This window comes from Narcine bancroftii, chromosome 12, assembly GCF_036971445.1.
Source record: "Narcine bancroftii isolate sNarBan1 chromosome 12, sNarBan1.hap1, whole genome shotgun sequence".
NCBI lineage: Eukaryota > Metazoa > Chordata > Chondrichthyes > Torpediniformes > Narcinidae > Narcine > Narcine bancroftii.
The window spans coordinates 61,478,577-61,501,004 of NC_091480.1; the positions used below are offsets into that span (position 1 = coordinate 61,478,577).

A 22,428-nucleotide genomic window follows, 5' to 3' on the forward strand; every position below is an offset into this window, starting at 1 on the left:
TCTACTCCCAGAGAATCCCACAGATTACCCACTCTCTGGGAGAAGCAGTTCCTCCTTGTCTCCGTCCTGAATCTACTCCCCTGAACCTTGAGGCTCCGTCCCCTCATTCTAGTCTCACCTCCCTGTGGAGACAAGTTCCTGCTTCTATCTGATCTGTTTCTTTCATCATTTTATGCTTCTCTAAGATCCCTTTAACTCCAGCCCTCCAGTCCCGGGAACATCCTGAAGAATCTTTCCTGCCCTCTTTCCAGCTCGGTGACATCCTTCCCACAGCTGGGTGCCCGGAACTGTGCACAATTCTCCTTGTGGTCTCCCCAACGTCCTGTACAGTTGTAATGGGGCATCCCTGCACCTGAACCATGAAGGCAAGGGTGTCGAACACCTTCTCCACCACCCTGTCTCCCTGTGTTCCCATGCTCAGGGAACAATGTACCTGTCCCTCTCAATCTCTCTGTTCCACAACACAATTTATGTCTTTGCTGCTGATGAGAATATTGTCTTCCAAAAAGATGATTGGAACGGAATCATTGTAAAGCAGTGTTGTGTGGCAGTTAGGCATGGTGTCCTGTATCCAAGAGACAAGGGGAAAAAAAAGCCCATGTCTTCTAAAAGAAACCCAGAGTAGAAGATTGGGGTAGATGAAGCTGCCCCAATGCTGTGGCTCCGGCTGGTTTCTTGCAGCCCACTACTGCCACCTCTTGGCCAGAGCTGAGAGAGCTGATGAGGAATTGCTCGGAAAGAAGACAAAGGTGGGAATGGTGTTTTGAAGTGATGGCGATTTATTTGCGTCATAAATAAGGATACAGAAAGTGGCCAACCTCGTCACAGGCTCCGAACTCGCACACAGTGAAGATATCGACACGAGGGTGGACCCCATCACCCTGGTTACTGCCTGTTCACATTGCTCCTTGGGCAGTAGTGCAGAAGCCCAGCACCTTCACATTCAGGAACAGTTGGATCCAACATGTATCAGACTCTTGAACCTCCCCATCTCACCCTAATCCTGGCCCAAACTACTCCAGGACCACCAAACCACCGTCTGCACCTCTGAGACCCCACTTAGTTCTTGCACTTACTGCAGCTGTGAACATGATCTTTCCTATTTATTTTTTTCCCTCATGGCTCTCCGTGGCGATTTAATTTAGACTCTTGCAGTTGGTGTATCTTATATCCCTGCAAAAGCTAGGGGTTTCACTCCGTCTATCTGATGTTGTTCTTGTGGATCACAATAAACCCTTTGATTCTGCTGCAAATCATTCTGAAATATTTGGTTAAGACATCTGATATGCTTCACTTCCATGTAATTTGATTTATTTGTAGATCGGGATATCCCTCAGTCTTCCTTGGATGTTAAATCACTGACATTAGCTACATGTTTTTGGGGAATCTGTTCTCGGAATGCTGCATCGTTACCATTCCTCGTCTCTCTAAAGTAGACGGCTGGAAAGGGGGTAGGAAAGATTCAGCAGGATGTTCCCAGGGCTGGAGTTACAACGAGAGGCTGTGGCTTTTCTCCCTGGAGTGGAGGAGGCTGAGGTGGGCCTTATAGAGGTTTATAAAATTAAGAGGGGCAAGATCAGGTGGGTGGTCACAGCCTTTTCCCCAGGTTCAGGGAGTCTAAAACTAGGTGAGAGGGGAGAGACTTAAAGGGGACCCGAGGGGCATCTTCTTCACACAGAGGGTGGTGGGTGTGTGGAATGAGCTGCCACAGGAAGTGGTGGAGGTGGGGGACAAACACACCGTGTAACAGACATTTGGACAGGTCCATGGATGGGAAAGGTTCAGAGGGAGATGGGATTCAGACAGGGAAATGGGACATGCTGAGGTAGGAGACAGGGTCATCAGGGAGGGGTTGGGGCAAAGGGCTTCTTCCCGTGCAGCAGATCTCTGTGAGTGTTAGAGGGAGAGAGGAGAGAAAGAGAGAGGCAGGAAAAGAGGAGGGAGAAAAAGATGGAAGGAGGGAGAGAAAATCAGAGAGAAATAAAGAAAATAGAGAGATAAAGAGAGAGAGAGAGAGAGAGAGAGAAAGACAGGCAGATGGAAGGAAAGATGATGGGAGACTCAGGAACTGAGCAAAATGAAAGAAAGGGAAAACAATGCAGTGGCCAGAGTCAGACACGGGGCGAAGCGGGGGGGGGGGGGGGGGGTGGGGGGGGGGGCGGGGGGGGGGGGGGGGGACACAAAGGGTTCCTGTCTCCACACACAGCTGGCCTCTGGCTGTGACTGGGATTGTCCTCCTGTGCCACCCACTCAGAATAGCCTCAGAGGGCCAAGTGGGTCTAAGCAGTGCGTGTGGCACAGGTGAGGGTGTCTCACAGTGACCTCACGACAGTTTCCTGGCCTCCCCGAAGATAGCTTCGCACTCCAACAGGACGAGCTCCACAACCTGGTTCTGGTACACCATCAGGAAAGGCAATGTCAGAGCATCAGACTCTGAGCGCAGCAGGGTGGGGCCAAACACTATCCCCAGCCCCTGGGCAGTCATCCTGTTCGTCCCAGTGTGTTGTAACACCCTGCAGGGAGAGGGGAGAGAAAGTGTCAGTCCCAACAAGACAGCTCACTTCCTCAGCACACAAAATGTTTGATGCGATGGTGTGGAGGGAGCTTCACCCTGTGTCTGACCCTAGGAGTGTGTAATGGGACAGTGTGGAGGGAGCTTCATTCTGTGTCTGACCCCAGGCGTGTGTGATGGGATGGTGTGGATGGAGCTTCACTCTGTGTCTGACCCCGGGAGTGTGTGATGGGACAGTGTGGAGGGAGTTTCACTGTGTGTCTGACCCCAGAAGTGGGTGATGGGACAGTGTGGAGGGAGTTTCACTGTGTGTCTGACCCCAGAAGTGGGTGATGGGACGGTGTGGAGGGAGATTCACTGTATCCGACCTTGATCGTGCTGGTAGAGTGAGGTGATTTGTAAAGAAAGAAGATAAAGTTTGTCACTCACTTCTGAAAATGCCTGAACAGTGTCTCCATGGTGTCTCTGTTGGATTGAGGCAGATTATCCACCAAACGCTTGATGTTTCCCAGACGCTGGGAATGATCAATGTTTTCTGGAAAGCAGGAAGGTCAACAATGGGACATAAATGACACTTTTGCTTTGCACTCTCCTCAGCATGAATCCTTCCTACAGCCTTCCCCCTTCACCACCCCTCCCTCTCACCCAGGCCCACGCTAATTTCTGGTCAGATTCATTCTCCCCTAATCTCTCAAACACACACACACACAACTATCTCTCTCTCACACACGTCTTATTCTCTCTCTCTCTCTCTCTCTCTCTCACACACACAAACGTCTCTCTCACACACACATCTCGCTCTCTCACACACACAAAACACAAATCCCTCTCTTACACACCTCACTCTCTCATACACACACACACACACACAAATGTCTCTCTCACACACACATCCTCTCTCTTGGACATACACACCACACTCTCTCGCACACTCACTCATGGACCCTCACTCTAACACACACCCTCTCTCACACACATGCACCATTACACACACACATCCTTCAACTTACTGACACACGAAATGAATTCCTCATAAGCCTCAAATGGGAATAGCGGCTCAGGGAGTTCACGGAGAAACATCTTCAAGGCACCAGTGACAACATGAATATCCTCCCACTCAGGATCATCCAGATTCAGCTTTTCCTCTGTGGGGGAAGGATAGGAAGGTGAGGGAGTGGGTCAGAGTCAGAGAATGCAGTTTGTTTCCATTCATTATTTGTTTACAGTTCTTTATTTGTTTACAATCTCCCTCCTCACTATCCCAGAGAGAAGCTCCCTCCACACCATCCCATCACAAACTCCCGGGGTACAGGATAGTTACACATCACAAATGCACGCACGCACGCACGCACACACACACACACACACACACACACACACACACACACACACACACACACAAATGCATCAAAGTATAGTTACACCAAACACACAGGAAACTGGTCCTCACCATCAGGAACTGCACCCACAGATTTCCTCTCCTGCCCCACATCCCCATGTCCCCCACAGGACCCCTGCCCCTTCACTTCCCTCAGTTCCCCTGTCCCCACTCCCTCAGGATCCCTGTCCCTATCACACCCCATGAGTCAAGGAGAGGGTGTGAGCCCCACCAGCTTCAGCCACACCACAGCACAGATACACCTCACTCTAGGAGGAAAGAAAAGGAGGGGGTTGGAGAGGAGGGGATGATGAGCATAGAGAGGCAGTAAGGGGAGAGCTGCAGGCAAAGACAAGGAAAGCAAAGATCTGAGGTGTGGGTGGGGTGAGGGGAGTGGGAGCAGTGTTGTTTACCTTGGTACCGCTCCTCGGGAAACAAATACCGCCCATCACTTGTCACCACACGCTCTGAAGAAGGCAAGGAGGAGGGCAATGGTTGGTACTCAGGTGCAGGCTGCATTGTGCATACAGACCCCAACCCCGTCTCCCCCTTCCCCAACCTCAGAGATGTCCAACACCCCCATCATGTCTCCCGCTTCCCCACCCACGGAGATTCCCAACACCCCCATCCCGTCTCCCCCTTCCCCACCCCTGGAGATGTCCAACAACCCCATTCCATCTCCCCCTTCTCCATCCCCGGACATTCCCAACACCCCATCCCATCACCCCCTTCCTCAACCCCAGAGATGTCCATAACCCCCATCCCGTCTCTCCCTTCCCCACCCACGGAGATGTCCAACACCCCCATCACGTCTCCTGCTTCCCCACCCCCGATTCCAAACACCCCTATTTCATATCTCCATTCCTCTCACCCACTCTGAGAGAAATTGCTCTCACCTACTGCATCCTCCCCACATCTCTACCTCCCTCCAAACCCCCTCGCTCCCTGCCATCAGTAAGCCTGATAACTCGAGTGAGAGACTGAGTGCTGTATTGGGGCCAGCAAGCACTCACCATGATCAACGATAAATCTCAGCTTCTGTATCACAGCCAGGTTCCCACTCACTCTATACACCCCATCTGTGTCCAGCCCTGTGGAAGGAGAACAGCGGGGCAGTGAGTATTGACACTGCCAATTCTCTGAATGGGAGTAACAGGGTGGCATTGGGTGAGGGAGAGAAGGGAGGGTGAGGGAGAGAGGGGAGGGGGAGGGAGAGAAGGGGAGGGGGAGGGAGAGAAGGGGAGGGAGAGATGGGTGAAGGAGAGTGGGATGGTGAGGGAGAGAGGGAAGGGTGAGGGAGAGAGAGGGGAGGGTGAAGGAGAGGGGAGGGTGAGGGAAAGAGGGGTGGGTGAGGGAGAGGGGGAGAATGGAGGGTGAGGGAGAGGGGAGGCTGAGGGAGAGGGGAGGGTGAGAGAGGGGAGGGTGAGGGAGAGGGGAGGGTGAGGGAGAGGGGAGGGTGAGGGAGAGGGGAGGGTGAGGGAGAGGGGAGGGTGAGGGAGAGGGGAGGGTGAGGGAGAGGGGAGGGTGAAGGAGAGAGGGGAGGGTGAGAGAGGAGAGGGTGAGGGAGAGGGGAGGGTGAGGGAGAGGGGAGGCTGAGGGAGAGGGGAGGCTGAGGGAGAGGGGAGGCTGAGGGAGAGGGGAGGGTGAGAGAGGGGAGAGGGTGAGAGAGAGAGGGGAGGGTGAGAGAGAGGGGAGGATGAGAGAGGGGTGAAGGAGAGAGGGGTGTAGGAGAGAGGGGTGAGAGAGGGGTGGGTGAGGGAGCGGGTGAGAGAGGGGAGGGTGAGAGAGAGGGGAGGGTGAGAGAGAGGGGAGGGTGAGAGAGGGGAGGGTGAGAGAGAGGGGAGGGTGAGAGAGAGGGGAGGGTGAGAGAGAGGGGAGGGTGAGAGAGAGGGGAGGGTGAGAGAGGGGAGAGGGTGAGGGAGAGAGGGGAGGGTGAGAGAGAGGGGAGGGTGAGAGAGGGGTGAAGGAGAGAGGGGTGAAGGAGAGAGGGGTGAAGGAGAGAGGGGTGAAGGAGAGAGGGGTGAGAGAGGGGAGAGTGAGGGAGAGTGAAGGAGAGAGGGGGCGGGTGAGGGAGGGGAGGGTGAAAGGAGAGGGGTGAGGGAGATAGGGGAGGGTGAAGGAGAGAGGGTAGGGTGAGGGGGAGAAGGGAGTGGCAAAGGGTGATGGTGAGAGGGGTAGAGAGGGGTTGATGGTGGCAGAGGGCGAGAGAGAGAGAGGGAGAGGGTGTGAGATGGAGAAATGGGATGTGAGAGGAAAGGGACGAGTTGAGAACCCACCTCGCTTCTCCACAGTCTCAATGCATAGCTGGACGAACTTGGGTACAGTCGTCTTCTCTCGCTCACACAGAGCATCTAGACGGCAGCCAAAGACTTGGTCTGTAGATTGGGGGAGGGAGGTGAGATATGGGAGTGGGGGGGGGGGGGGGGTGGGAAGAGAAATGAAAGAGGAAAAGAGAGAGAGAGAAAAAAGTAATTGTTCATTAACTGCTGTAGGAAGGATGTCATTGACCTGGAAAGGAGGCAGGAAAGATTCACCAGGTTGTTTCCAGGACTGGAGGGCTGGAGTTACAGGGAGAGGCTTGATAGGCTGGGACTTTTCTTCCTGCAGTGGAGGAGGCTTTATAGAGGTTCATAAAATCATGAGGGGCAGGATCAGACGGGAGGTCACAGACTTTTCCCCAGGGTCAGGGAGTCTCAAAGTAAAGGGACAGGTTTAAGGGGAGAGATTTAAAGGGGACCTGAGGGGCACCTTCTTCTCACAGCGGGTGATGGGTGTGTGGAACGAGCTGGAAGTGGTGAAAATGGGGACAATTACACCATTTAACAGACATTTGGACAGGTCCGTGGATGTGAAAGGTTCAGAGAGAGATGGGCCGGGAGCAGGGAAATGGGTCCAGCTCGGGTAAGGGACTGGGTCAGCATGTAGGATATCAGCAGAAGAGGTTGCCTTTCTGCTGTAGAAATCTGTGAACTTTTGGGAGATGAGGCGAGGGTTGTGTTCGAAAGACGGGGGTGGGGGGGTGTTCAGCAGGGGGGGTGTTTGTGGTCAGTTACAATGGAGCAGCTGCTCACCTTTAATCAGCCCTTTCTCTTGCAGGGTCTGGAGTGGGGGTCTCCTGGTGATGAACTTCCTGATCCTGTTCTTCACCCTCTTCCTCTCAGTGTTGTCTGAACCCATCCTGCGCACTGTTGGAACAAGGAGGAGGTGAGGGGAATGGTATTGGAAAAGGGGTCTTGGTTGGGTAGGAGAGAGGTTAAAAATAGCCACTGGTTCCTTGTTCCAAATTTATACTATTTAAAACAATGGGTCAGTACTTTAAATATCATCCAGGAGGTCAAAAAAGAGGTTTGGAGGAAGGGCCGTAGAGCAGGATGGGGAAGCTGGAGGGGGTGAGAGGGAAGGGAGGGCAGCAGGAGGGGGGGGGGGGAGAGAGAGGGGAGGGCCAGAGCTCGGGGTGGAGCAGCTGGAGGGGAGGTGTGGGGAGGGAGGGCCAGAGCTCGGGGTAGGGCAGCTGGACGGAGGGAGAGGGGAAGGGCCGGATCTCAGGGTGGGGCAGCTGGAGGGAGGGGAAAGGGGGAAGGGCCGGAGCTCAGAGTGGGTCAGCTGGAGGGGGGAGGGAAGGGAGAGGGGGAGGGCTGGAGGGCAGGGTTCAGCAGCTGGAGGTGGGGAAAGGGGGGTGTAAGGAGGGAGGACCAGAGCTTGAGGTGGGGCAGCTGGAGGAGTGGGAAGGAGGTGTAGGGAGGGAGGTCCAGAGCTCGGGGTGGAGCAGCTGGAAGAGGGGAGGGGGAGGAGGGCTGGAGGGCAGGGCTAGGCAGCTGGAGGGGTGGAGAGGGTGCTGTTGGGAGAGAGGGCCAGAGCTCGGGGTGGGGCAGCTAGAGGAGGGGAAAGGGGGAGTGAATTACAGGCCTTAGTAGCAGAGACTCACGCGAGGTTCTCCGGCTCAGACTCTGCATATCCTGGGCCTCCCCCTGCTCCTCGTCACCACTACATTCCAGGAGCTCTGCACTGGCTGTCCGTCTCAGAGCATGGACGAGAGGGAAGTCCAATGGGTTTTCACGGTCCTGCACTCATTGAGAGAGGAAGCATAAGAAGAGAGGAAATAGAAGCAGGATTCGGCCACTTGGCCCATCGAACCTGCTACCCCATTATGGCCACTTGGCCCGTTGAGCCTGCTGTCCCATTTTGGCCATTCTGCCCATCAGGCGTGATACCCCATTCAATGAGATCATGGCTGACCTGACTCTATTTCTCCTTCCCTTCCCCATCAATGTTAATTTCCCAACTCTCCAAAAATCTGTGTCTACAATAAATTTAATGAGGCAGCCCCCACTTGGGCAGAGAATCCCACAGGTTCCCAACTCTCTGGGAGAAGCAGACCCTCCTCATCTCTGTCCTGAATCTATTCCCAGAGAATCCCACCGATTCCTCACTCTCTGGGAGAAGCAGTTCTTCCTCATCTCCCTCCTGCATCTACTCCCCGAACCTTGAGTTGGGTCTCACCTGCCAGTGGAAGGAGACTCCCTGCTCTGTCTTATCCATTCCTTTTATAACTATACATTTCCATCAAACCACACCCCCCCCCACCCCAATCCCAGATAAAAGAATCTCAAACTTGTAGGTGATGTCATGTATACACTCTGACAATAAATCAGAAATTTGATCTCATCCTTCCAAACTCTCTCATTATAAGACCATCCCATCATTTCCAGGCCCCCTCTGCACCACCTCCACAGCCAGTCTATCCTTTCTCCAGTGAGGAGACCAGAACCACATGTGACCTCACAAGGACCCTGTCCAGCTGCAGCAGGATATAGGGCACTTCCATTCCCAGCTGCCTCGCCCAACTACCACCTCGAACTTTCCGTGCAGCCGATTGCTGTTTGGAGAGGGAAGGAGCTCCAAGGATTTGGACCTAGCTGCAGTGAGAGGGGGAACCTAAAGGGGAGCTGTGTTCTTGCCCTTGGCATTCTAAATGGGAGAGGGGTGGTGGGATTGGGAGGTCCTGCCAGAGCCGCCCAGGAGAATAACTGATGCATATTTCATGACAGTGCATACCGTGGTCACTGTGCAGAGTGTAGGGGGGAGTAGGGGAGGAGCCAATCGAGTGGCTGCTTTGTCCAAAGTGGTCGAACCCCTCAAGAGTGGTTGGAACTGCATTCACCCAGACAAGTGGGGAGTGTTCCCTCACATCCCGAACTTGCAGATGGGGGAAGAATAATGTGGCAGATGTGGAGTGCATGGACTAACTCCACCCAGGCATATGGGGAGTGTTCCCTCACACCCCTGATCTATCGATGGGGGAAGGATAATGTGATGGATGTGGAGTGCATGGAATAACCCCATCCAGACATGTGGGGAGTGTTCCCTCACATCCTGGACCTGTAGATGCAACCTTCTAGCCTACTGCCTACTGACACTTTCTCCATCAATCTGCAAAAGGCTCCGGTCACTCACCAAGGTCTCAATGACTTTCTTGATGGTCTTGTACCAATCGCTGATATAATCTTCATTCTCCGCATGGAGCAGGAATTCATTTCCCGTTATGGTGCGCAACTGTGCAGCAAGAAGAAGGCCTGTGTTAAATGGGGATGAGCGAGTAGCGTGGACAAGATGGGTCAGGGAGGGAGTCACGTGATGGAGTAGTGGCTGGTCGGGGAACTCCAGCCCTCTCCGGAAAAGTTATAAAAAAACACAGAAAACACAAAGGCACAAACACAAAAATTAAAATAAAGTGAAAGTAAAGGTGGGAAGAAAATGGCAGCGAAGAAAGAAAAGTCAAAAACAACGGGAAGAAGAGAACAAGAAAAGACATCGGAAGAAGAAGGTGAAGGCCTTACCTGTCCGAGGAGGCCCGCCGCGGAGAGAGAAGCCCGCCGCGGAGAGAGAAGCCCACTCCCTCAGGTCAGTCGAAGTGATTACAAAAATGGCTCGCGGAGCCAAGCAAAAGTGCGCAACCCTGCATGCGCGAGGAGTTGCGCATGCGCGATGCGCAAAACAAAAAAAAAACTGACGGGAGGGGGGACCAGCTGAGGAGTCGATCTCCACAGCTGAGAATGACAGCTACAACACAACAACAAGAAGAGAACATAGAAAACAACGAGAACAAGAAAGAAGAGAGTAAAAAGAAATCAAGGAAACAACAGATGACCAACCCAGAGGAAGAAGAAGAAGAAGAACATAGAGAAATGGAAGAAGAAGGGAAGGGCAAGACAATGGATATTTTTTTTTAAAGAATATATGGAATCAGTAAAAGAATGGCAATCACAAGAATTTAGTGAAATAAAAAGAAGAATTAAAAGTACAGAAGAAAAAATGAATAGATTAGATATGGTCATGTCAGATATAGGAAAAAGAGTGGACAAGGTGGAAGAACGAGAAACAGCCGTAGAAATGGAAGTAGAGGACTTAAAAAAGAAATTAGAAGAATCTAATAAAAAAGTTAAAGAGACACAAGAGCTGTTAGCTCAGAAGAAAGATATAATGGAAAATTATAATAGAAGAAATAATATAAAGATAGTGGGCCTTAAGGAAGATGAAGAAGGCAAGAATATGAGAGAATTTATAAAAGATTGGATCCCCAGGGTCCGAGGAAGACAAGAATTGCAGGAAGAAATGGAAATAGAAAGGGCACATAGAACATTAGCCCCTAAACTACAGCCACAACAAAAACCAAGATCCATTTTAGTAAAATTCCTGAGATATACAACAAGAGAAAATATATTGGAGAAAGCAATGAAGAAAATAAGAGAAGACAAAAAGCCACTGGAATACAAAGGTCAAAAAATTTTTTTCTATCCAGACATAAGTTTTGAACTCCTGAAGAAGAGAAAGGAGTTTAATACAGCAAAAGCGATCCTATGGGAAAAAGGATATCAATTTATGCTAAAGTACCCAGCTTTACTTAAAATAGTTATTCCAGGGCAGCAAAACAGGCTATTCTCGAATCCGGAGGAAGCACGAAAATTTGCAGAACTACAAAACAGACAGAGAGATGAAGACATGTAACGAGAGCAAAAATGACCACGAACTATATGTATGTGTATATATGGGTATATATATATATGTGTATGTATATATGTGTGTACATGAGTGTATGCGTATTTAAAGGAAAATATAGAGAGTATAGATAAGAATTGATAAGGGAAAGAAAGGGAAGAGAGGAAGTAAGGAGGGAATTAAGAGAGTGACCTTTGTTGTATATGAAAATTGGAATCTTTTCTGGGGGGGGCTGGGTGGGGAGGAGTTACGGTCACTGCGAAATCAGTTGACGCTTGCGAGTGAATTCGCAAATCCAAATGGAGAGGGGAGATGTGGTTGCCCGACAAGGGATAAAGGGCAACTCAGGAGTGGGAGGGGAGAATGGGGTTAAAGAAATTTTAGATAGGAGAATAAGGGAAATGTTTGATGTTTTAGAAATGTTGTCTTATAAAGTGTTCAAAACAAGAAAGCTGAAATGGATAAGAAGGAAAGGTGATGATGAGGAAACGGAAAGGAAAGATAAACAAAGTATGAAATGGCTATGTTGAACTATATGACTTTAAATATTAACGGAAGACATAACCAAATCAAAAGGAAGAAACTGCTAAATTTACTGAAAAAAGAAAAAATTGATATAGCATTCGTGCAAGAAACACACTTAACTGAAATGGAGCACAAGAAATTAAAGAGAGATTGGGTAGGACATGTAACAGCAGCGTCATATAATTCAAAAGCTAGAGGAGTAGCTATCCTTTGGCTTGGCTTCGCGGACGAAGATTTATGGAGGGGGTAAAAAGTCCACGTCAGCTGCAGGCTCGTTTGTGGCTGACCAGTCCGATGCGGGACAGGCAGACACGATTGCAGCGGTTGCAAGGGAAAATTGGTTGGTTGGGGTTGGGTGTTGGGTTTTTCCTCCTTTGCCTTTTGTCAGAGAGGTGGGCTCTGCGGTCTTCTTCAAAGGAGGCTGCTGCCCGCCAAACTGTGAGGCGCCAAGATGCACAGTTTGAGGCGTTATCAGCCCACTGGCGGTGGTCAATGTGGCAGGCACCAAGAGATTTCTTTAGGCAGTCCTTGTACCTTTTCTTTGGTGCACCTCTGTCACGGTGGCCAGTGGAGAGCTCGCCATATAATACGATCTTGGGAAGGCGATGGTCCTCCATTCTGGAGACGTGACCCATCCAGCGCAGCTGGATCTTCAGCAGCGTGGACTCGATGCTGTCGACCTCTGCCATCTCGAGTACCTCGACGTTAGGGGTGTGAGCGCTCCAATGGATGTTGAGGATGGAGCGGAGACAACGCTGGTGGAAGCGTTCTAGGAGCCGTAGGTGGTGCAGGTAGAGGACCCATGATTCGGAGCCGAACAGGAGTGTGGGTATGACAACGGCTCTGTATACGCTTATCTTTGTGAGGTTTTTCAGTTGGTTGTTTTTCCAGACTCTTTTGTGTAGTCTTCCAAAGGCGCTATTTGCCTTGGCGAGTCTGTTGTCTATCTCATTGTCGATCCTTGCATCTGATGAAATGGTGCAGCCGAGATAGGTAAACTGGTTGACCGTTTTGAGTTTTGTGTGCCCAATGGAGATGTGGGGGGGCTGGTAGTCATGGTGGGGAGCTGGCTGATGGAGGACCTCAGTTTTCTTCAGGCTGACTTCCAGGCCAAACATTTTGGCAGTTTCCGCAAAGCAGGACGTCAAGCGCTGAAGAGCTGGAATGGGAGTAGCTATATTAATCAGTAAAAATGTACCAATTAAAATAGAAGAGGAAATAATAGATCCAGCAGGGAGATATGCAATGATAAAATGTCAGATATATTCGGAGTTTTGGAATTTACTCAATGTATATTCACCTAACGAAGAAGATCAAAAATTTATGCAAGATATTTTTTTGAAGATAGCAGACACGTAAGGGAACATACTAATAGGAGGAAATATCAACCTTAATTTGAATTCAAATATGGATAAAACTGGGAAAAAAATTAGCAGAAAGAACAAAGTAACCAAATTTATAATTAAATCGATGCAAGAAATGGAACTTTTGGATATATGGAGGAAACAACACCCAAAGGAAAAGGAATATTCATATTATTCGGGTAGACATAAAACATACTCAAGAATAGACCTATTCCTGTTATCAGCTCGCATGCAAGACAGAGTAAGAAAAACAGAATATAAAGCTAGAATATTATCGGACCACTCACCCCTGATATTGACAATAGAGTTAGAGGACATCCCTCCAAGAATGTATCGATGGAGATTAAACTCCATGCTACTTAAAAGGCAGGATTTTAGAGAATTAATTGAAAGACAAATTAAAATGTACTTTGAAATAAATACGGAATCAGTGAAAGATAAGTTTATACTATGGGACGCAATGAAAGCGTTCATCAGAGGGCAAATAATAAGTTATGTAACCAAGATGAAGAAGGACTACAATCAGGAAACAGAGCAGTTGGAAAGGGAAATAGCAAATATAGAAAAAGAATTAGGAATGAAGGAAGTCACAACTAAAAGAAGAGAATTGGCAGATAAAAAAAATAAAATATGAAACACTACAAACATATAAGGTGAAGACAAAACAGAAATATTATGAACTAGGAGAAAAAACGCACAAAATTCTAGCATGGCAGCTTAAGACAGAACAAACTAGGAGAATGGTATTGGCATCAAGGAAAAAAGAAAAACAAATCACATATAATCCAACGGAGATTAATGAAAACTTCAGAGAATTCTACGAACAATTATACCAAACTGAAAACGAAGGGAAAGAAGACAAAATAGATGAATTTTTAACTAAAATTGAACTACCAAAATTACAAATAGAGGAACAAAATAAATTAACAGAACCATTTGAAATAGTAGAAATACAAGAGATAATAAAAAAACTACCAAATAATAAAACACCAGGAGAGGATGGATTCCCAATAGAATTCTATAAAACATTTAAAGATTTATTAATTCCTCCCCTCCTAGAAGTAATCAACCTGATTGTTAAAACACAAAGCTTAACAGATTGATGCAAAACAGCAATAATTACAGTAATACAAAAGACAGGGAAAGATCCACTTGAACTAGCGTCATATAGACCAATATCTTTACTTAACACAGATTATAAAATAATAGCTAAACTATTAGCAAACAGATTAGCCGACTATGTACCAAAAATAGTAAATCTAGACCAAACTGGATTTATTAAAAAAAGACGAACAACAGACAATATTTGTAAATTTATTAAATTAATTCATGCAGTAGAAGGAAATAAAGCTCCAACAGTAGCGGTTGCTTTCGACGCAGAGAAGGCCTTTGACAGAGTAGAATGGAATTATTTATTCAAAGTACTACAAAAATTCAGTTTACCAGAGAAATATATTAATTGGATTAAAGCATTATATAAGGGGCCAATGGCGAAAGTGACAGTAAATGGATATATATCAAAACAATTTAACTTCAGCAGATCAACAAGGCAGGGATGCCCACTATCGCCCTTATTGTTCGCGTTAGCCATAGAACCACTAGCAGAACTGATAAGAACAGAAAATAAAATAAAAGGGATAAAAATAAAAGACAAGGAATATAAAATCAGTTTATTTGCAAATGACGTTATAGTATACTCAACAGAACCAGAAATATCAATAAAAGAATTACATAAGAAATTGAAGGAATATGGAGAAGTGTCAGGATACAAGATTAACGCAAATAAAAGTGAAGCAATGCCAATGAATAATGCGGATTTCTCAAAATTTAAGAAAGAATCAACATTCAGATGGCAAATGCAAGCAATACGATACCTAGGTATACAAATAAATAAAAACCTCGGCCATCTATATAAACTCAATTATTATCCACTAATGAAAAAATTACAGGACGACTTAGAGCATTGGAAAGACTTACCACTAACACTAATAGGAAGGAAAAACTGTATTAAAATGAACATTTTCCCAAGGATACAATACCTATTTCAGGCATTGCCAATACACTTGACGGAGAAATTCTTCAAGGAGTTAAAGAAAATAATAAGAAAATTTTTATGGAAAGGGGGGAAACCGAGGATAGCACTAGATAAATTAACAGAATGGTATAAACAAGGAGGCTTACAACTACCAAACTTTAAAAATTATTATAGAGCCGCACAATTAAGATACCTATCAGATTTTTATCAAACAAGGGAAAAGTTAGATAGGACTAGATTAGAACTAGATAAAATAGGGGAGAAGATACCTGAACATATACTATATAAATGGGATGAAAAATTGGTACAACGTAGGAATTCTCCAGTATTACATCATCTGCTCAATATTTGGAAGAAGATTCATGTAGAAAGGAATAAAACAAATTACCAACTACCAAAACTAATACTGACGCAAAATCAGCTAATCCCTTTTACAATAGATAACCTTTCCTTTAGAGAATGGGAGAAAAAAGGGATCAAAAGAATAGAAAATTGCTTTTCAGGAAATAAATTATTATCCTTTGAACAAATGAAGGATAAATATAATATAACTCACAATACAGTGTTGGCATACTACCAAATGAAATCCTACTTGAAGGACAAATTGGGAAGCAGTCTGAGGTTACCAGAGGGAAGTAATTTTTAATATGTGATTACAAACACAATGATAATCAAAAAATTTATAACAAACATGTATATTAAACTACAAGAAAAGGAGAATGAGGAAACAAATGGTAAAACTAAACAAAAATGGGAACAAGATCTAAACATAAAGATAAAGAATGAAACATGGGAGAAGTTATGCTCAGGAACTATGAGAAATACAATAAATACGAGATTACGTATGATACAATATAACTGGATACACAGGCTATATATTACACCTCAAAAGTTAAATAAATGGGACCCAACAGTATCAGACAGATGTTTTCGCTGTAAAAAGGAAATGGGAACAACAATTCATGCAATCTGGACATGTGAGAAAGTGAAAAAATTTTGGGAAGATCTAAACCAGATATTAAATAAAATCACAAAAAGTAATATACCAAAAAACCCAGAGATCTTCCTCCTAAGTAACATAAAAAACAAAGAATTTGGACTTGATTTAAATGGTGCACAAAAAAGATTTGTTAGGATAGTCCTCGCTGTAGCAAAAAAATGTATTATGTCAGCCTGGAAATTAGAAGATAACTTGAGAATACAACAATGGTATATTGAAATGAATAAATGTATTCCATTAGAAAAAATAACATATAATTTAAGAAATAATATTGCAATATTTGAACAAATATGGGAGCCATACATGAAACACAATAGAGAAAACCTACCGGGGACATCTACCACCTAAAATGACAGAAGGAGAAGGGAATGAAAAGAATTGACTCAGTGGAATTTCTTGTTTATTTTTATTGAGTGACAACATTGTTTGACGGGTTTATCTTCCCTTTCCGTTTCTCCATCATTACCTTTCCTTCTTATCCATTTCTGTTTTCTTGTTTTGAACCCTTTATAAGACATCATTCCTAAAACATCAAACATTTTCCTTATTCTCCTATTTAAAACTTCTTTAGCCCCAATTTCCCCTTCCCCTCCTGAGTTGTCCTTTATCCCTTGTCGGACAACCACATCTCCCCTCTCCATTTGGATTTGCGAATTCACTCGCAAGCGTCAGCTGATTTTGCAGTGACCGTAACTCCTCCCCACCCAGCCCCCCCAGAAAAGATTTCACTTTTCATATGTAACAAAGGTCACTCTTTTAATTCCCTCCTTATTCCCTCTATTCCATTTCCTTCCCTTATTAATTCTTGTCTATACTCTCTATTTTCCTCTAAATACGGATACATTCATGTATGCACACTATACATATACACACATATACCTCTTTACCCACATACATATAAATCGTGGTCATTTTTACTCTTATTACATGTCTTCATCTCTCTGCTTGTTTTGTAGTTGTTCTGCAAATTTCCTTGCTTCCTCTGGATCCGAGAATAGTTTTTTTCCATAAGATCGTTTTCGCTGTATTGAACTCCTTCCTCTTCTTCAGGAGTTCAAAACTTCTGTGTCTTTTTAGTTCGCAGTCTTTTGTACTCTCGTTACACGTCTTCATCTCTCAGTCTACTTTGTAATTGTTCTGCAAATTTTCGTGCTTCCTTTGGATCCGAGAATAGTCTGTTTTGCTGTCCTGGAATAAATATTTTCAATACCGCTGTATGCTTTAGTATAAATTTATACCCTTTCTTACATAAAATCGCCTTTTCTGTATTGAACTCCTTTCTCTTCTTCAGGAGTTCAAAACTTATATCTGGATAAATGAAGATTTTTCGCCCTTTGTACTCCAGTGGCTTGTTGTCCTCTCTTACTTTTTCCATTGTTTTCTCCAGTACCTTTTCTCTTGTAGTATATCTTAGGAATTTTACTAAAATAGATCTTGGCTTTTGTTGTGGTTGTGGTTTAAAGGCCAATGCTCTATGTGCCCTTTCTATTTCCATTTCTTGCTGTAGTTCTGGACATCCTAGGATCCTGGGGATCCAATCTTTTATAAACTCTCTCATATTCTTGCCTTCTTCATCTTCCTTAAGGCCCACTATCTTTATGTTATTTCTTCTGTTATAATTTTCCATTATATCTTTCTTCTGAGCTAACAGCTCTTGTGTCTCTTTAACTTTTTTATTAGATTCCTCTAATTTCTTTTTTAAGTCCTCTACCTCCATTTCTACTGCTGCTTCTCGTTCTTCCACCTTGTCCATTCTTTTTCCCATTTCTGATAAGGTCATATATATTTTATTCATTTTCTCTTCTGTATTGTTTATTCTTCTTCTTAAATCATTAAATTCTTGCGCTTGCCATTCTTTAAATGACTCCATGTATTCTTTAATAAGAGAAAGTATATCCTTTATCTTGCCTTTCCCTTCTTCTTCTATTTCACTGTACTCTTCCTCTTCCTCCTCTTCTTCCTCTGGGTTGGCCATCTGTTGTTTCTTTGTTGTCTTTTTCTTCTCTTCTTTCTTGTTTTCGTTGTCTTCTATGTTCTCCTCTTGCTGCAGCTGTTCTGCAGCTGTCATTGCCGCCTGTGGAGATCGACTCCCCAGCTGGTTGCCCCTCCCGTCAGTGTGTTTTTTTGCATGCGCAGTTGCGCACTTTTACTCGGCTCAGCGAGCCATTTTTGTAGTCCACTTTCTACCGACCTGAGGGAGCGGGTTTCTCTCTCCACCGCGGGCCTCTTCGAACAGGTAAGGCCTTCTCCTTCTTCTTCCGTTGTGTTTTCTTCCTCTCTTCTTACCGTTGTTTTCGATTTTTCTTTTTTCGTCGCCATCTTCTTTCCACCTTTATACTCACTTTACTTTAATTTTTATTTTTGTGCCTTTGTGTTTTCCTTTATTTTTTCCGACTTTTCTGGAGAGGGCTGGAGTTCACCGTCCGGCCACTACTCCATCACGTGACTCACCATTGTTTGACGGGTTTAATGTATCTTAGATTCTGAACTTTAAATAAATGGGAGGGGAGGTAGGGAGGGTGGGATGGGAAGAGGGAGGGTGGGAGAAAACCACACTGTATATATTTGAAAAGGAAAATGTATGTATCTTGATCAATGTGGTTTATAGTGTGAAAAATAAAAATTTTTTAAAAATGACAAGATGGGTCAGGAACAGGTTTGGCAGGTCCCTATGGGACAGACAGACCAAGGAATGGAGGTTGGATGTGCTAACATGTTTGACATGCTTGCCTTCATGGGTCAGGGCACTGAGTACAAAAGTTGTGACATTGCAGTCCAGCCATACAAGGCATTGGGGAGACCATGCCGAGAGAACTGTGTGTGGCTGCTCATCAATGAATTGGAAGGGATGCAGAGGAGATTCAGTGCAATGTTGTTAGGACTGGAGGACTTCAGTTCTGGGAGAGGTTTGATTGGCTGGGACTTGATTCCGAGAGGGCACAGGTTGAAGGAGAGAGGGGAAAGATTGAACAGGACCTGAGGGTCAACTTTTTTCACACAGTGCGTGATCGGCAAGCTCCCAGAGGAGACTGTTGAAGTGGGTAAAATTACAATGTTCAAAGTCATGAGGACGGATGTATGGGGTTATTAAGGGAGTTAATTTTGGGGCGACACGGTTGACACAATACCTTTACAGCGCCAGCGATCGTGACCAGTGTTCGAATCCCGAGCTGTCTGTAAGGAGTTTATATGCTCTCCCCGTGTCTGTGTGGGGCTCCAGTTTTCTCCCACTGTTCAAACGTACCAGGGAGCGTAAATTGGGAAGCACAGGCTCGTGAGCCAAAATGGCCTGTTACTGTGCTGTATGTCTAAATTAAAATTAAAATGAAGGGCTCAGAAGCATTGAACCAATTGCAGACGAGCCCAGATTCCAACTTGGTGGGCAGGCAGGAGTTGGGCTGAAGGACTTGTTCCTTGCAGTCTGACTGGGACTCCTGGACTGAAGGAAATCCCTCCTCAACCAAGACGCGACAGGTACAGAAGAGGTTTGGGTGTTTTGCCAGTCACTGTCTGACGCATGATCACCAGGGGATGGTCGGTCCCTGCGAGGAGACGTACCCGGAACACATGCTTCCTGCTGGACATCTCCTTGGTCCACTCGATCAGGCAACCTCGGAGATCCATGCTGCTCTCTGGATGGTCACTCTGTTTGCCAAGAAGGAAGGAGACGAAGACACATGAACGCCCAGGCATGAGTGTGGAAAGCAAGAGCTGCAAATGACCCCTCCTCAGTTCCCACCTCCTGTCCCTTCCCCGTAACCTAGGGACTCCCCCACAGCCCAAAGCTTCTTCTCCAGCTCCCCACACCTTCCCCACCCTCTTCAAGCTGCCTCACCCCGAGCTCTGGACCTCCCTCCCTACACCTCCCCCCTCCCCATCAGCAAGCCTCACCTTCACGCTGGGAGATTGTGCCTTGGTTTCCTTGTAAAAGGCCAGACTGTTCCCTGCCAGAACAACCCAGGAGTTGGACCAATTCTTCCTTTGGGACAGTAACAGATATTGTGGTTCATTGGGTCCTGGGAGGGCAGGTTAACTTCTGGAGGGGATGCCCATCATATGGAGTGGGGCTCCACCCTTCATAGCCCTCCTGCAGCCTGCCCTCCCCTCCTTACTGCTCCTCCCTCCTCACCGCCCCTATCCACACATAAACCCCTCCCCAGACTCCCCTCCCCTCCATCCACACCTCCCCTCCCCTCCATCCACACCTCCCCACCTGCAGCCTCCTCTCCATCCACACCTCCCCTCCTGCGGCCTCCCCTCCCCTCCATCCACACCTCGCCTCCTGCAGCCTCCCCTCCCCTCCATCCACGCCTCCCCTCCATCCACATCTCCCCTCCTGCAACGTCCCCTCCATCCACATCTCCCCTTCTGCAGCCTCCCATCCCCTCCATCCAAACCTCCCCTCCCCTCCATCCACATCTCCCCTCCTGCAGCCTCCCCTCCCCTCCATCCACACCTCCCCTCCTGCAGCCTCCCCTCCTCTCCATCCACACCTCTCCATCCTGCAGTCTCCCCTCCATCCACACCTCCCCTCCTGCAGCCTCCCCTCTCCTCCATCCACACCTCCCTTCCTGCAGCTTCCCCTTACTTTAATTTCCTCCCTCCTTCTGCTATTTTTGTCTTCTTCAGAGGTCCTGCTTTTTCCATCATCTGAAAGACAAAATTAACAGTTCAATTCCAAGGTGGTAAAATGTGGAGGGAGTTTCACTCTGTGTCTGACCCCGGGAGTGTGTGATGGGACAGTGTGGGGTAGTTCTCGCATCTCAAAGCTCTTCTTGGGTTTGCCATAGACCAGTTCTTAGTCTCTCTGAGCTTATTGTGTTGTATATCCTCTGTTAAACTAGAGGGCACAAGTTTAAGGTGAGAGGGGAGAGATTTCACACCTTTTTCACACAGAGGGTGGTGGGTGTGTGGAATGAGCTGCCACAGGAAGTGGATGAGGTGGGGACAATTACACCGTTTGGACAGGTCCGTGGAGTAATTTGGTCTGAATGCAGGAAATGGGCCTGGCGTGGTGGTCATGCCTTGGTGGGCTTGAGAGGTAGGCCTGCCTTGTTGGGCCTGGCGTGGTCAGCCTAGCATGGTGGGCCTGGAGTGGACAGCCTGGCATGGAGAGCCTGGAGGAGGTGGGCTGAATGAAGGGCCTCTTTCCATGCTGTGGGATTCTGTGACTGCACTCCAGTTGTCATTGCAGGATCTCACCGCCCTTGTTACTGACAGCATTGGGACTTGTGTCTGTCTGCCTGAGGACGTGGCGTGGATGGGTCGGTGAGAGCATGATACGATTTTCCACTTTCGCCTCACAGCTAGATTCAGAGAAAACGGTGGACGAAAAGGCCATTCTGCCGTCATCCGGCATTCCTGTTCTTGTCCACATCCAACAAACTGTCCTCAACTATTTTGGTGGGAGGAGTCACATGATGGAGTAGTGGCCGGTCAGGGAACTCCAGCCCTCTCCGGAAAAGTTTTAAAAAAACACAGAAAACACAAAGGCACAAACACAAAAATTAAAATAAAGTGAAAGTAAAGGTGGGAAGAAAATGGCAGCAAAAAAAGAAAAGTCGAAAGCAACGGGAAGAAGAGAAGAAGAAAAGACATCGGAAGAAGAAGGTGAAGGCCTTACCTGTCCGAGGAGGCCCGCTGTGGAGAGAGAAGCCCGTTCCCTCAGGTCAGTCGAAGTCCCGAGCTCGGGACTACAAAAATGGCTCACGGAGCCAAGCAAAAGTGCGCAACCCCGCATGCGCGAGGAGTCGCGCATGCGTGATGCGCAAAACAAAAAAAACACTGACGGGAGGGGGGACCAGCTGAGGAGTCGATCTCCACAGCTGAGAATGACAGCCACAGCATAGCAGCAAGAAGAGAACATAGAAAACAACGAGAACAAGAAAGAAGAGAGTAAAAAGAAATCAAGGAAACAACAGATGACCAACCCAGAGGAAGAAGAAGAAGAACACAAAGAAATGGAAGAAGAAGGGAAAGGCAAGACAATGGATATATATTTTTTTAAAGAATATATGGAATCAGTAAAAGAATGGCAATCACAAGAATTTAGTGAAATAAAAAGAAGAATTAAAAGTACAGAAGAAAAAATGAATAGATTAGAGATGGTCATGTCAGATATAGGAAAAAGAGTGGACAAGGTGGAAGAACGAGAAACAGCCGTAGAAATGGAAGTAGAGGACTAAAAAGAGAAATAAGAAGAATCTAATAAAAAAGTTAAAGAGATACAAGAGCAGAAGATAGATATAATGGAAAATTATAATAGAAGAAATAATATAAAGATAGTGGGCCTTAAGGAAGATGAAGAAGGCAAGAATATGAGAGAATTTATAAAAGATTGGATCCCCAGGGTCCGAGGAAGACCAGAATTACAGGAAGAAATGGAAATAGAAAGGGCACATAGAACATTAGCCCCTAAACCACAGTCACAACAAAAACCAAGATCCATTTTAAAAAAAGGGAACGGTTTTAAGAAATTTGCGCCACAAAATTATTTTAATCCCGCATTGTGGAGAATCTGTGCATTTCTCCTTTAAAAGGACAGGATCACGTGACACGACCACATTTTTCAGAAACAGCTGGATGAAAAAGTAATGGAGATTGAGAAAATGACCGCCA

The 22,428-nt window shown here is 46.6% G+C and overlaps 1 protein-coding gene across 2 annotated transcripts in view; it reads right to left on the reverse strand.

Annotated features, from left to right (window-relative positions):
• Nucleotides 1–2,169: 2,169 nt before the first annotated feature.
• arhgap9 (Rho GTPase activating protein 9) overlaps nt 2,170–22,428 on the reverse strand; it is a 53,388-nt gene continuing 33,129 nt past the window's right edge. For both annotated transcript variants that reach the window (XM_069906289.1, XM_069906288.1), the window contains 12 exons: nt 20,399–20,460; nt 19,702–19,789; nt 19,369–19,455; nt 9,345–9,443; nt 7,816–7,951; nt 6,962–7,075; nt 6,167–6,265; nt 4,904–4,981; nt 4,304–4,357; nt 3,523–3,657; nt 2,942–3,047; nt 2,170–2,513 (listed from right to left, as the gene is read on the reverse strand). In XM_069906289.1, the coding sequence (XP_069762390.1) occupies nt 2,324–2,513; nt 2,942–3,047; nt 3,523–3,657; nt 4,304–4,357; nt 4,904–4,981; nt 6,167–6,265; nt 6,962–7,075; nt 7,816–7,951; nt 9,345–9,443; nt 19,369–19,455; nt 19,702–19,789; nt 20,399–20,460 (1,248 nt within the window). In that variant the 3' untranslated portion in view covers nt 2,170–2,323. The remainder of the gene's footprint in view (nt 2,514–2,941; nt 3,048–3,522; nt 3,658–4,303; nt 4,358–4,903; nt 4,982–6,166; nt 6,266–6,961; nt 7,076–7,815; nt 7,952–9,344; nt 9,444–19,368; nt 19,456–19,701; nt 19,790–20,398; nt 20,461–22,428) is intronic.